The following is a 15,945-nucleotide window of genomic DNA, read 5'->3' as shown; positions in this document are numbered from 1 at the left end:
CTCCGTACATAGGCGTGCGCGAGTGCTTTGCTGATGTGAAGCAGCTCACACGCCGAGGGGTGAAAGGGAACGACTGGGGAGCTTCAGTTCTCGCAGCGACGGTGCCGAGGCCCTTTGACGCTGTCTGCGCCGCTGCCAGGCAGTGCACGTCAGCGTCAGACCGCGTTATAATTAAGTGCTCCCTCACTTCTGTGTATGTGTGTTTTACAATGGCGCCCTATGCAGTCGACTGGACCGTCTGCCTAATTGCTTCCGCTCTCTCGTAGCAGTCCGAGCAAAGCGGGCGAAACAGGCTCTGCGATAAAGCGCACATTGTTCTCCTGCTGCCGCTGCCCGCGTAAGACGCGCCGCGGATTAAGTTCGAGCCAAGGTGAAGACAAATACTCGGCCCGATGCGCTAATTTCGCCGCGCGCAGGCGGAATGAGTGCGCTCGAAAGTGTAGCTGAATATTCGACACATTTCTACCCTGAAGCGCTGGGGAACGATTGGGCGAAACAGACGGCTGAAGCCAATAGCAGAACTTGTGTAAGTGTCGGTGGCCGGTAGGATTTGTTAATCGCCTGACTAGAGTGAGCGACGGCTAAATCAGCCGTCAGTCCTGATAGTAATTGCGAGATCAAACAGTCTAGATCGGGCACGTTGTTTTTACTTCCTTGTTAGATTACAAAGAAAGACTTTGCTTCATTGTTTCTCGGGATAAGCTTCGCTTCAGACTAAAATAAAAACGAACGCCCTTTCGCAACTAAGGAGCCGTTTGAAACGTAACGTAGACACAGTTAGTCAAGTTGAGAGCGCCTATTCTGAGAAGGGCGGGACATCGCCAGCACCGTTGAAAAACCAGCAGCTTAGCTTAGCGGCGCCAAAGCTCTTTAGGCGTATACCTGCCTGATAATAATGAAGGAGCAATCAGTCCCGCAGGGTGAAAATAAAGCCCTTTAAACAACTTACGACATCATTCCTTACAGATCTCTGAGCACATGGCTGTTCTTCCGGCTGGTGGCTCGGCGGAGCCAATTATAGTCGCGCGTCCTCTCGCTAATGGCGGCGGCAGCGATTGGCTGAACGCGCGTTGTAGCTGGTCGCGCTCAGCAGCAAATCCTTCGGGCGAGGAAGAAGCGCAGTCTAATTATTCCTTGCCTTACAGGCCTTTTCGCTTTTCAGAAGCAACGCCACAGGTGTGATGGTCAGTGAACTCTGCGTCGGGCACGTGCGAGAGGCGTTTGCTTCGATTGAGTGACCTCCGCCAACGCGCGCCTCGCACCCACGCTATAGCCATCAAGCGAGTTTCGTCCTGTGGAGGCTGCGTCACCTTATTAGGAGGCTAAGCTCATAGAGCTGCTCTCTCACAAGAACCGTTCGGGGTTGATCAGCGCTCTGACTTTTCTATCCGGATTGGCTATTCTATTCTATCTGGATTTTCGAAGGTGGGGCAAGGGGGGCACCTTCTTCTCAACCGAGTGCTTCAGCTGTCAATCTGGGGCCCAATAGCCCTATTGCAACCTAAAGAGTCATTTTCGCGAAACAAGTATCTCTTCAAAAATTTTTTTAAAAGCAACAATATTGAAGTACTGATTGAAGTACTCATAGCTACCATTGCGTATGTTATCTGTCGTGTCATTTGAAATTAGAGTGCCCTTAATGTGGCTTTATCTGAAACAAACTTGCAACCGTGTATATGCTTCTGTGAATCCTAATGACCTTCATATCAGGAATTTCCTGTTCATGATTTAAGCTGTATGATCTGATTTTTTGGGGGCTAAATAAAAAAATTTCCGCGTTCTATAAATTAAGTAGCCTGAATCTCGCGCTGTGCACCAGAAGCAAGCATTCTGTAGGACCTTTTCGTAATTTCAGCACAATCGGTGTAAGAAGTATCTGTGGCTCGGCTGACTCTTCACTCGGGACATTCTAGAACCACTCTTCAGAAGGTACTGAAGCGTGGTGACATCGCAGAATGTACAGCACAAGTCGATGGCAGCTAACTCCTACAAGCACATATTAGATGAGTAATCAGCAAAGCCCAAAAATTTCAACGCGCTACAAGCAAACAGTTCATGCCAATCCAGTTTTATCGCACAACATTCACCCACATTATGCTTGCATTATGCTTGTTGCTCGCAAGAGTGAAACACCCAAATGTGTAGCTCCTTCAGTCTACAATGAATGTGGCTGACAGAGCATATTCAGTACGCTACAGCTTACGTTCGTAAAATTCCGGCTTTCTTCACACAGAGACCAGAGAATACTGTTGTGGGGTATAGGAAAATTGCATCGTGCTCCTCGTTCTGGTGAATTAACCCGTCGTAGATTACTACCAGTGCAGCCCTCTCCTAATGGTAATGGCTAATAGATTTTTTTTTGTGCCAGTGCAGCACGATGGGCTGCGAGGCACGTCGCACTGAAGGGCTCCTGATTATTTTCAACCTTCCTCAATCTACACCAAAATCTCAGTAAAAAGGCGCTTTTGTATTCAACTTCCACCAAAAATCGGCTAGCTCGGGTAGACCGTAAATGGTCAATTAGTGCTCAGCTCTTTCACGCCATAGTCACGCAGCCAGCGTAACGCATGATCCTCCGTGCTCTAATTTGTGCTCTTCAAATTAAGCAGTAACAAAGGGGAATTTTAATCAAGAAACACCTTGCGTATACAGTGTATATAGGATGAGGCCGAACAATAAAATGGGCGCTTCTCTCTCATCATCTGTGCAGCGCAGCACCTGCTGCATATGCGAGCATCTAAACCCGCTGTTGTGAATGAGAAAGCGTGGTGCTATTCTATCGCATAGTTAGTGTTTTAATGATTACTGAAGCCGCCGATTAGCCGAAGCTGCTGCTGCCGCTCTTTCTTTGAGAAGCGCCGTTCGGGATTGCAAGTGTCTAGCCGGACGTGGAAATAACGTTGATTGCGTTTTTTTTTCATTTTGTTCTTTTTTATTCTTTCAGGTAATCACAATGGTATGCACGGTCCTCATCGCCTTCGTCATCTGCTGGATGCCGCTCCAAGTCATCGTGCTCTACTCGCAGTTTGGAGACTCAAAACAACGCGACAAAGAGGCATGTATCTAACGATTCAGTACCAATTGCTTAGCAATTACAAGCTGCGCCCTTCTTCTTTTCGTGCGAGTGTGAAAGCGCGCACATCACGCAACATAATTTGAAAACGACCACGTGAAACTTAACTGAGGAACAGCGGGCACCATTCTGCAGTTTAAGGGCAAGGGGGGGGGGGGGGGGGGGAGGATTCAGCGAAAATCGAAAACTTCTGCGGTAATGCCACTGCAGAAAAGCGACACTGAAGAAACATAGTTGTCAGAAATTAATTAGATAAACAAAGAACGCAGCACGCGCCAACACGCGGGAAAGCACGCGGAAGCATCCCTTCTGTTCATGCCTGTAGGCTTGTAGATCTGAAGGCAAAGAGAATTGCTTGGACTGACGTTGTTGGATCAGCGATTGGTGATGCCCCCGTCTAGTATATTAGGTTGGGAAAGTGGCTGATCTTTCAGCCTACCTATCGCAACAGTGAGAGGTCGGCACAATGTCAGGAACCTTCGGCAGGGAGACCCAAAAACTGCGGTCGATAGTCGTCGGCCTTATCGCGCCCGGAGACTTTGCGCGCAGCACCTCCGGCCATCCCGGGGAGATGGAAATCGACGTTTGCGAAAACGGCTCACAGCCACAGCCGGCGGTGAATATTTACTGCGATGCGATATTTTTGAGACGCAAGCCGAATCCCTACGGATTCTCCAGGAAAAATGTATTCAAGGCAACGGGAAGTCGATAAAAAGTCAGCAAATGTACTGTTGGGGCGGATAGAAATTGTGTCTTTGAGGATGATGCCAAGGAGCAAAAGAAACATTTCTTTCGATTTCGGTACAAGGACGTATGCTGCTGAAGAAACAGCCACTTTCTTCGATGCCTTAGGGTATATAGAGGTTGTGACGGGCTACCTCTTTCTTGGTCTTTCTAATAATCTGTCTCCCTGCCGGACACAACGTTGAAAATATCGCTCACCTCAGCATGGCAGCGTCTGCTCTCTCTATCGTTCCAACAGAGCTCAAATTTGGCGAATTCGCAAGCTGCCAGCTTGTTACACACTCGAACGGCTTCTGTTTCAGATGCCAGACTGGTTCACCGAGGCCTCGTCTGTGGCCACGTACATTGCCTACTCCAACAGCCTGCTGAACCCGATCATCTACGGCGGCTTCAACAACAACTTCCGCCAGGGACTCTGCACCGTGCTGCAGTGCTACATGCGCCGGAAGCCCTCCCAGCTGCCCCGTGAGTACAACAGTCCTCGCTCACGCGCCTGGCCCTTTGCGGCACGCAACTGCAGCCAAGGGTGGCCACGCGAGGTGGCGCCACGGTAGGCCTCGCAGTGGCGCTCTGGCTTGGCCGCCCTGGGTCCGGAGAAGGGTCCTCTTTTCTCGGGTGGTTCCAGACAACGCGAGTGGTGAGCGGCCCCGATAGAAGTCGCAGTTTCCTTTTTCTGCCGACGTACAGCCTTCCTGACTCGTCGAAGTAGAGAAGAAATCAAGAGGCTGGAGAGATACGTAAAGCTAATCGAGTACCGCTGATCCTCGGGGGGCGTACGTAGAACCTCCATGAAATACTCAGCGCGGACAATTGGTCTGCAGGCATCATCTCGCGACAGTTGTTAATGCGCAGCTGCGCACTGGGCTTCGCTCTGTGCGTTTACATTTCGTAAAAATAAGCAAAGAGTAAATATAAAGACCTTGGAAAGCTGAATTCTCTTAGACGCCGAGAAAAAAAAATAACGTCGACTCGGTGGAAGAAAAGCCATAGAGTGTTCGTCTCCAGCGCTTTAAGCAATGATAGGAGCTTCTGGAATGGCACATGACGCCTCCTCTCTACGTGTTTCTTTTTTTTTTTTTTGTGTGTGTGTGTGGAAGAAAGGCGGGAGGGGGGGGGGGGGGGGGGGCTCATTGTGTGATCACACCACCAACATGCTTCCCAGCGCACTCCGGGCAACGGTAGTGCGTTGCAGGTCGCATGAGTGGGACAGTATCTGGCAGAACGGATCCCTGCTTTGTTCAGAAACCTGCCGTAGTGTATATGTCATTTCGAAATCTGGCCAGTGTCGTTTTTTTTTTTTTTTGGACGAAGAACTGTGCAACGAGAATAACTAGCACTACTCGTTGGCTGTCTTGACGGTGGCCTAGAAAGCGCTCCACCGCGCACGTAGACGACATGGCCAGTTGTCGTCTGCGTGCGTGCTTCCTGCTCATGCCAGATAAAAAAAAAAGTCTGCCTGTTCGTGTGAAAAAGTTTTCGCCCTTCGAGGCAACGGATTTAGCCTTTTCCTCTATGTTCTGAACAGCACACTGAACCTCGTCACCACTCCGCTGTCCGGCTAAAAACGTCGTGTTCAGCTCCTGTGTTTTCAGGAAGCCGTTGCCGCGTGGCCATTTTCTCTCCAATCGGCAGCCATCGCATATTCCTTAATGGACACAGGTAGTTGCAAGAGCCTCTTTCAGCATTTTATTATATACGGTAATAAAAGCAGGCTAAGTGCTCTCATCGCACCGGCGATGCGTCTTTGATGTGTCGGGGAGTTATTTATTGATTTGCCCTTGATGCGTAGCACGGGAGAATGTGTGCAGTGTACGCTGCCGTCGTGCCTGCGATAACGAATCTTCTGGGGCCAATATAAAGTAAGTGATACAGAGACAAAAGGTCGTGACTAATGTCTCCCTAACGACGCCGTAAGTGCACAGAACGGTTGAAAAAGACTAACAAGATTTTTGTTACGCAAAGCAACAAAAAAGAGGGCACCCATTAGAAGGATAAACGAAGCTAGAAGGTGCAAAATCGAGTAGGGTGGTACTACCGTTATTTCTATCTACTAACATACGCTGCCATTCGTACATCTGATCCAATAGAAGGAGCATTAATACTTGGACAATAAAGGCTCAACTTAAACAGCGCAGTTACACGGGCTTAGGAGACTATGTATAATATAGCAACACAACCTGTTTCTAAACAACCGGAATTAAAACCTCGAAATATCTCAGAACGCTGTGTTTTACTTAGTAGCCGAACAGGCACCTTGTATCTGAATAAAACGCTACTCACGTGATCATACATGCTGTCGAAAATATTTTCCGTAATTTTTTTAAAAGACAACCGGCCACCAAGCGCACGAAAAATATTTTCGCACGCAGATTAAGCGACGAGGCAGACAGAAAGTGAAAAGATAATTGCCATCGTCAGCTTCCTAATTAACAAATACCTATTAATAAACTTTTTAGCCACTGCAGCTAGCGTGCAAGGTTACATTCTTTTTTGTGGGTCTTTTTGTGCGTAAGTTAAACGAAGCTTGAAACGACCCAGCGGCCTCGTGTGAGTCCTGAGTCCGGATAACGTATACAGTTCCGTTTCAGTTGCATTCCGTTTCATCTTTTTCCCCGTTCGCTATTGGCTCAAGCTGCGCCACGGTATGTGGCAGTAGCCGCTGCTGATGACAACGGTAAAGTTTGAATCGAAGACAACGTTGCGGTATTATACTGCCTCCAACTCGTTCCATTATCCTGATCACAAATTAATGGAGCTTATTTTCGCAAATGTGCTCGCATGTAGACGCATGTTCCTGCTTAATTAGCCATTAAACGCTTCGGCGGCTGCGAGGGAAAACGCAGATATCTTCGGCAGTTTCGTTCTTTCCTCGCCCCTAGCTGAACGTTGAGCGAATTTCCGCCGCTCGCCTTTTAGCATTCAGCGCTGTGGCCGCGCCACGATTTGCAACGAACTTCATTTGTGCGTTAGAAGTTTAGTTACCCATGAGGCATTGTCTATTTGCAGAGGAATCCCATTAAATGCACCGGTTACCGCAGAGAAAATCGTTTCACCGGCTTTACAAAAGGCACCTACAGCCGTAAATATTCGCGCTTTTGGCAGAAGTGCACACGGTGCACTGCTATACGCATACGCGCACTTTGCCTTGTCAGTATATCAACGCTCGGAATTCTAAATTTAGAACCGAAGCCGCACACGTCAGTGAAGGGATAATTTTCGCAGTGCATATATAATGCGCGTGTACGCGCCTTTGTCTTTCGAAAATGAGAAAGTAAAGCTTTTGCGGAAAAACTGGATGCATACAGGCAATGCAGGAGGATGGCAAGACCGCGTAAGAGGAGTAGGAGTTTCCTAAGCCTTCTCTGAAGAAAAACTCGAAAAGTTTAAATTAATAACAATGTGGGCCTTGCGTTCGTAACGTTTTTTTCACCTTAATGAAGGAAAGTTGTTCAATAAGCAATCTTTAAATGCATATGCTGAAGGGGATGCTCTTTTGACACTCATTACTACGCTACCCATGGCCTGTTTATCGGGACTGCTACAAAATATATGAAGATACAGCCTTAATAGCCTACCATTTTCATTCTAAAACGAAAAACGAAAACTCACCGTTGCAGTTTCTTTTTTTCTTTGTGCTGTTTTCTTGGCTCAAACTCTATGTCATTTCTTCAGTAGGTACATGGCCAGAGGGCTGGACAAGTTTGACCGACCTTCTACTTGAGCTATATGATCGATGTGGCATCATTAGAGAAAGCTCTGACCGCCATTTATTTTGTCAAAGAACAGCTGCTGTGCTCACTTCCTGACTGCATTCTCGGAGGCGTGCCGACCGAGACCGCAATCTATAGGATTATGGCGCTTAAGCCACTAAGAGAAAAAAGAAGCGCAATCGATTTTCAATCATTGGGAGGTGGATGGCAGTGTACTTATTAACGAGCCTGCGCCAATATCTGTCTAGCCTTGCTCCCTCTTCGGCACAAAGGGAGGCTCTTTAGGGCAATGTCACGACGGAGGCCGCAAAGGCTGCTAATGGGCTCAGCCTTTTGACGGTCAGGGACGTTTTACGATTAGGAGCGCCGACGACGTTCAAAATGCGTGTAAAACAGGGAAATTCTGTCACTTACTTTTCGGACTTTCTTCATTTACTTTCTTTCTATATGTCTTTCTTTCTTGCTAGTTTTCTTTTTTTCCTTCCATTTGCTTTCCTTTATCTGCCCTCCTCTTCGTATTTCTCTCTTATATATGTTAGATAGCCATAAGTTTTTCCTCAGATTAATTGCGCTTCCTATACTTTGTTTTTCAGCTGATCTGAACGGCCCTCGCGGCAGTCCGAGCTTTCGCTATTTATTCTTCGCCTTTTGATTCGGCGTTATCCGTGAGTGGCTATCAGTGAGTTATCTGATGACAAAACCAAATCCTACTTTCATACCGCGAACAAAAAAATATATGCGTTAAGTAGTTGAGCTTTCATTCCGTCTATATATGCTCGGCCAGTTTTCACGCCTTGCTCGGAAGTCCTGTAAGCACGTAGCGAAATGTGTAGTTTCAAAGATTGCCATCGCCCGACCTGCTGCGCCAATCGGCTGATGCCGCTGATATGGGAGGTATGCCGGAGCGCGAGCTAATAACTATGGACGGCGAGAATCAGAACAAGGTAAATTTCAGAACAGAACCTTCATATTATTTCAACCGACCTCCCGCTGTTATACGTGCGGAGGCAGCGGTCTGTCCGAGTTCGGCAGGCACCAGTTCTCTTGCGTTTTTCTCGCTTTTGATTGCACTGTAGAGCGCAGGACAGCATGAAATTAGAGCGTAATATGGGGGTGACGTACGTTATGGCTTACATTTCTTCGTTAAAGGGCAACTGAAACGGTTTTAGAATTCGATGAGTTTAAGGTTGCCGAATGTGCAAAATGTGCCGGTAAAGCCTGCGAAATCGTTTTGCTCTAGCATTTGAAATGGTGGCATAATCGCCGAATAAAGTCGTCTTCGGCGTTCAGCTTCTCTGAAGCGCACAGCGACGGGCAGAGGCCCCGATAATGACGTCACGTATGACGGCACTACGTTTCCAGCGAAGAAACGGTTATTCCATGGAAGAAAACCGACGCATTCGAAGGTGAAGCTCACGATGCATTGTTTGACGCCATCTGACGACACACAGCAGCATGCAGGCGTAAGCAGCGGACATCTGAAATTTCGGCAACAATGATGTCACTGCCGAGTTTCCTTGCACTCCTCCAGCGTTATGAGGAGAAGCCTGAACATCATCGCGGTTTTAATCGACAATTATGTCACCATTTTAAATGCTGGTGCAAAAATACTTTCCATGCTTTATCTAGAAGCTTGATAGATTCGAATTCTTGAATAACCTCGAATTCTCAAAAAAGCGTTTCAGCTTCCCTTTAACAGCCTGCTGGTCCGTCAGTCCTTGCTTACTGACGTCTCTGATGCGCATCTCGCCTCGCCTACTGCCCATTGTACTTTGTGTTAGGCTGCTAGCAGGCCGTGGACGGTGTGTATTTTTAATGCTTTTCGATTTAGCGAGAAAAATAGTCATTTCCTTTCCTTCCATATTTCCGACGCTGTCCCCGGGCTAAGTAATTTTGGAAGAATTGGCACGTTCACGCAGCCTCTCTTTGTGCCCTAAAAGAGGGAGGAGAGATTATTTGAACGTTCTAGGACTATGATTGTATATAACATACATGTCCAGAGACAAAAAAAAGATCTTCTGCACCTTAGTTATGTTCTGAACCCTGTTCACGTGTTGCGCGACGACCCTAGTATCAGACTTAGCCAGCGCCATCACGCGCCTTAAAAAGCATTGAAGGGCGTCGCGCCGTCGGCCGTCAGTTCGTTGGCCCCTCCAACGTCGGCTCGGTAGTCACAACCGCAAAATAACATCAAGACGGCGTGACAGAAGCAGCGAGGACTGCCGACGGCGTAGGCCTCGTCCTTTCACGCGTGCTCCCTTTATAAGAAAATACACACAAAAAAATACGATTCAAGCATTGCGACGAAAATGAACGTTCCCCGGCATTAGTGCACATGGGTGCAGACTCACGTACGGCCCGTCATGCCTCAGCGATATAGTTAATTATAGCAGTACTACAAGAAATCTTGAGCGCATGGCGCCGCATTTCCTGTTTTGGAGATACAAAATAAAAACAGGTACCGCCTGTCGCCAATACACGAAAGCTGAATGCCACTGATTGAATAAATCAAACGTGATTACATTTGTCCCGAAGGAAACACATCCAGCGGCAGCACGTGCCCGAGTAACGAATCACGTCTACCGTTATTTTTAGAACTCTCGCAACAGGCTCTCAATGGAGGCGAAACGACGTAGAGAAAGAAATCCAGAAAGTTTACGTTGCCGTGGGTTCGAGCTCGCTAGCACAGGATCCTGAGAGCGGCGCATTTCCTTATCCCACTCCGGCAGCAAGCTGGATGTAAAAGAGAAAATGGAGACTGTTCTTTAATGTTTCTCCTGCTAATGGATACTGAACCAGGGCGATGATCCCTACAATCTCGTTACAAGACGCCAGCAGCTCCTAATATTTTGAACCCCGTCGAAGATCATAAATTGCGTTTGCTCTCTCTATAACGCAAGGAGGAGGGTTGGGCTTCTTCGAACGTGAAGCGTCTCTATACAAACGCGGTTAGGGATGACGGAGGCACCATGATCTTCCAAAGCATTTGCTGGAGGAAAAACGAAACAGTGCAAGACGGGTCTAAAGCACTATCTTAAGTGCGAAGACCTTTTCGTGCGTGTTAAGAGGATTGCACTACAGCATACTATTCCGTAAACTTGCTGATAACCTTAGCGCCTTGTTTATGTGAACCCATCGTTTGTAGCTAGCGTCACATATGGGTGTATTCAAATATGGATGGCAATGAAGGTCCCATGACCCTTTATTATGTCATGAAATTTTTAAATTTGATGGGAAAATGTATCGGAACAAAGAAATGGAAATTAGGTTTGTAAGAAATGCTGCAATTTTCTTGGAAAGATACATATATATACGAGGGGGTACCCAAAAGAAACCGGACTTATTTTTGTTTGAACTTATTTGTTCATATTTTAAGCACACACCTTCAATCTCCTTCAAAGTATTCCCCACTTGCAATGATACGCTTGTCCAATCTTTTATTCCATTTTTCAAAACATTGTTTAGATTCATCTTTTGTGATGCTTGACAGTGCCTCCGTCGTTTTTTTCTTCACCTCAGCAACATCAGCGAAACGCTTTCCATTCACCTATTTTTTCATTCTAGGAAACAAAGAAAGTAGCACGGGGCAAGGTCGGGAGAGTATGAGGGTTGAGGAATAGGGGTCATGCCATTTTTGGTCCAAAATTGTCGTAGAGACAGGGCTGTGTGAGCAGGGGCATTGTCATGATGGAAAAACCAGTCACCCGACCGCCACAAATCTGGTCGCTTCCACCGCACACTGTTGAGCAATGTTTTCAAAACGTCCAAGTAGAAAGCCTGGCTAACTGTCTGACCCTGCGGAACAAATTCTCAATGGACGACTCCTCTCACGTCGAAAAAACAAATCAGCATTTTTTTGAGGTTTGGTTTCACCTGACGAGCTTTCTTGAGGCGAGGTGAATTTGAAGTTTTCCATTGGCATGATTGTTGCTTTGATTCAGGATTCGATTCAGGAACACTTGAGTTGTCCCCATAGCATCGTCCTTGTACGTCTTTCTTAATATTTCAAGAGTTTCCATTCAACTTTTTCCGAGCAAAAATCAGAATTTCACTGGCGCACGCTGTTCACGAAAATCAGCCATTGCAAAAACGACATTCACACAAAACAGTCGTCATTCTAAAACTCTGTCTAAACTGGTCTGACCTCCTTCAACGACGGCACTCGGCTTACTGACTCTGGAATGTTCGTTCTATGCGCTCCTAGTGGCAAAACGCGGTACCACAGAAGCTTTGCCGACCAAAAAATTTAGTCCGGTTTCTTTTGGGTACCCCCTCGTATATATCCCCGCAGAGAGGAAAGTAAAATTTTGTAGAACATGAATATTTTTTCAGAAATTATATATAAACGTTTCTTTTGGCAGCACGAAAGAAGTATTTTTTTACTCGTCGCATGTTTTCAATGAAAAAATCGCTAACATCGTTGAAAAAATCTGTGGCTTAGCTTGGTTAAGCCCGGTGATTGCGAAAGCAATATCCGTACGTACGCCATGGTACAACTCGTAGTGTAGCTGGTGGTGGTGCTTGTGGTGATGCATCGGTTATACAATGCAATCCAATTCAATCCAATCCAATTCAATCCAATCCACTCCACTCCAATCCAATCCAATCCCATCCGATCCAATCCATTCCAATCCAACCCAATTCATTCCACTCCAATCCAATCCCATCCCATCCTATCCAATCCAAACCAATCCCATCCAATCCATTCCAATCCAATGCAATTCATTCCACTCCAATCCAATGCAATGCAATCCAATCCAATCAATTCCAATCCAATCAAATCCAATTCATTCCACTGCACTCCAATCGAAACCAATCCAATCCCATCAAAGCCATTCCAATCCAATCCAATTCATTCCACTCCACTCCAATTCAATCCAATCCAATCCAATGCAATCCATTCCAATCCAATTCAATCCACTGCAATCCAATCCAATGCAAACCAATCCAATCCCATCGAATCCAATGCAATCCATTCCAATTCAATCCACTGCAATCCAATCCACTCCAATCCAATCAAATGCAATTCAATCCAAACCAATCCAATCCCATCAAATCCATTCCAATCCAATCCAATTCATTCCAATCCATTCCATCCCAATCCACTCCACTCCAATCCAATCAAATCCAATCTAATCTAATCCAATCTAATCAAATGTAATGCAATCAAGGTCAAATGAAGGTCAATGATAGCTCCACCGCCGCGCTCGACGGGCTGTAGTGTAGCTCTAGTAATATGCTTCGCATAAAAGTTATGCGTGCTATGAGCATAGGTGGTGCTATGAGCTTATTCGGTTTGAGTTTGTGTTTATGGAGTTCTAGGTTCCAAAGCATCGTCGAAAGCGACTCAAACTATGAGGGACGCCGTAGTGGAGGGCTTCGATAATTTCGGTGGCCAAGCGTTCTTTAACGTACACTGACATCGCACAGGGGTTCTGTATTTGAATTCCGAGAACCGGCAGACAAAACCTTTGAAGACTTCAACTAATCCGAGCGCGCAGCCCGGTGACAACACGGCGGTTTCGCCCTTACGGGTGGCAGCGTGGCTACAACCCTTCGCCACCTCTTCGGGCTATAGATGAGTAGACTGCGGTGACCGGACCTGTGTGCGTCATGTTTTGCGCGAGTGTCAATCATTGCGATGTCATGGAACCCGCACCGCCCGAGCGCCTGTTGTACGCGTCTGTGTGCTGTTGTGGTTGCGCGGACCTCCATTACGACCTCTCTTCCTGACTGTTCTCTTTCACTACAAACTTCCTCCCTTCCTTCACGGCGTGGTTGAGGTGTCCACCTATATTTGAGACTGTTACTGCGCCTTTCCTTTCCTCTAAAATCACAATCACAACGGAGACGCACAACGGCCAATTCAGGGAGCAGGGTCACTGCAGCCGACTCGGGATCTTTTCAGGCGGTGGATAGCCTGTTTTCAGAGGCCTCCTAAAGACTCCGAGGGAATTTTTCAACGGGCAAGGCGTCCCGCCGGACGGGCGATTGCGTTTCATGGATTCCATGGCAGCGCTGCAACACGCTGCAGTGTTTCACTCTTCCACTCTTAAAGGCGAAGCTTAAGCGTCCTCCAATTTTTTAGGGGCAAGGTATTCTGCCCAAGCCCTGACGCAGATCCATTTACTACGCTTTACGTAGGGCATATGCCTCTATTGCAAAGAGTAAGCATTTCGTATTTTAATGATCGAAATTTACCTCGGGACTTGGGCAGCATATCCTGCCTCTGCAAGGGAGTACGCTAGACAGCTTACTCTCTGTTTACTACAATATAGGCTAATTCATATTTAGAGCGTAAAATGTTCTGCATTTTTTGAAAATAGGCTTGTTTTAGTTAAAACAGAGGTTTTTTCGGCTTAGCGTTGTTAGCTGTGTAGCGCATCGGAATATAGCTAAGACGTCCTAACTAGTAGAGTGGCCAACTAATACTGAATAGCTGGAGTAGCATGCCAGGCTCATAATCAGGCAGACCTCTCCTTTATTCAGTAAAGTCTCTCTCTCTCTCTCTCTCTCTAATATTGAATAGTTAATGAACTAATCTTGTTGAGCCGCCGCGGAGCTTCAGTGGTAATGGAGCTCGGCTGCTGACCCGAAAGTCGTGGGTTTCATCCCGGCCGCGGCGGCTGCATTTCGATGGAGGCGAAATGCTAAACGGCCGTGTACTGTGTGATGTTAGTTCATATAAAGAACCCAATGTGGCCGAAATTATCCAGAGCCCTCCACTGCGGCGTTCCTCATAGCCCAAGCCCCTTCGGCACGTTAAACCCTATAAAACCAAACGAAACCAAACCAACTGTTACTATTAGTCTCTATGTTTACTTAAGTGACATGTAGCCCAGCGTTAGTAATATCCACATCACTTTTTCCACTCATTTCAACAGAAGCGTTTGCGTATATTTACTGAAAAAAAAAAATACTCTGGTTTTACTAAAATTTATTTTTCTTTCGGCCGGCACCCAAACTGGCAATTCTGCGAAATCGCATAAGCGACGTATTCCACCTCTTGTGTTAAGCGAGTTTTCCCCAGAAATCTATGAGGCTTCTTGCAAAAAGAGGTTCATTCCTTCTTGCTGACACATTTGCCAATCACATAAAAAAAACTGTATTGAAAACAAAAAAAAACTCATGGGAACTCAATTTCTATCCTTATCTTAACTCATCCATACGCGTACATCTCCGAGTTGAACGGCAGTGCGTTCCATGCGTCCTTATCGCGCACAAGAAGGTTGCTCAGAATCCCCCGAAAGTGTCGCCACTGATTTAGCACTTACGAGTTTTAGAGCTAGTGCTCTACTTCTCGTGTACAAAGCTGAAGGTCATGTCGCGTCGGGATTTGACCTGAAAACGGGGTGCGCCGCAGGTGTGGCAACCACGTGACTCGCCGCCGCGCTCCGCCGCCGCCGCTCGCTAACAGTTTTCTAGAAGCTAGCTTCTAGAGCACTATAGCTTGTTCGAGCTTCGCAACCTCCGCCTAACCACGTGACTCGTCTGCGCCTCGCCGTTGCCGCGGCGTACCAGTTGTGCGCGTACCATGTGACCTCCTTCGGCCTAGCAATATAAGCGCGCATTACCTACCTCGTGCCGGACAGCGATGGAAGATGAGCCGTGCGCCGGACCGAGTTCTTCGACGCTACATCGCGGACGCATGGCGATGCTAAGCATACCTAACCGAGCTTTCGCTCTGTATAATCAGGTTAAGCTGAGTTGGATGTCAGTCATTTTTTTTTTTTTTTTTGCCTGCGCTGCTGGCGTTTTCGTTGCTGACCGCAGCCACGACGACCACGTTAAACATAGAGGGGGATGCGAAGAGGCCTCGTTGGAGCAACCCTTTGCGGTCCGTTTCGATGGTTCTGCACAGCAAGGGACATGAGCTGTGAAGGCTTGTACCACCAGCCGCATATCTAGATTGAAGTGCGCAGTATTGATGCTGTGTATTGTTGTTTTTATCGCAGTCGACATTTCAGACTTGCAACGTTGTGGGTCGGTTTGTGACGTCGCGCGGAAGATTTCAACATGGCGGTCGCTGTCCGGAGAAGAGGCTTCGCGGCAGCAATATCATTCGCTGTTTTTTTAAACAATTAGCACATTCGCGCAGCTCCAATTTCGAGAATAGAATAAACGTCGATAACTTAGTCTCTCTCTCTCTCTCTCTTTTGAAACACAAAACTAAAATATGTCGAATCACTACGTCATTTTCCTGTAACTGGAGAAGTAGAGTAGCTGACACTACCTGCGAACTGTAGCGTTTAATTTTATTTTACATACCTAAAAACGAAGAAACATTAGAAAAACTTAAAAACAGAAAGTACGGGTGGAAGTTACGGTGACGTTCTAGTTGCAAAGGGTCTGTGCAGTGCAGTCGCATAAACGCCTTAATATATAAATCCTCTCCATTCGTTGTTCGAAACACAATTA

At 46.9% G+C, this 15,945-nt stretch overlaps 1 protein-coding gene across 1 annotated transcript in view; it reads left to right on the top strand.

Annotated features, from left to right (window-relative positions):
* The window catches only part of LOC149353172 (QRFP-like peptide receptor), a 577,596-nt gene that overhangs the window by 284,448 nt on the left and 277,203 nt on the right, over nt 1–15,945 (top strand). The window contains exons 4-5 of the mRNA XM_089577297.1: nt 2,945–3,055; nt 4,120–4,282. Of these exons, the coding sequence (XP_089433423.1) occupies nt 2,945–3,055; nt 4,120–4,282 (274 nt within the window). The remainder of the gene's footprint in view (nt 1–2,944; nt 3,056–4,119; nt 4,283–15,945) is intronic.

The sequence above is a fragment of the Amblyomma mixtum genome, chromosome 3 (genome assembly GCF_055824585.1).
Source record: "Amblyomma mixtum isolate Tamu chromosome 3, ASM5582458v1, whole genome shotgun sequence".
Taxonomy (NCBI): Eukaryota; Metazoa; Arthropoda; class Arachnida; order Ixodida; family Ixodidae; genus Amblyomma; species Amblyomma mixtum.
This window is presented reverse-complemented; position numbering and strand designations above follow the sequence as displayed.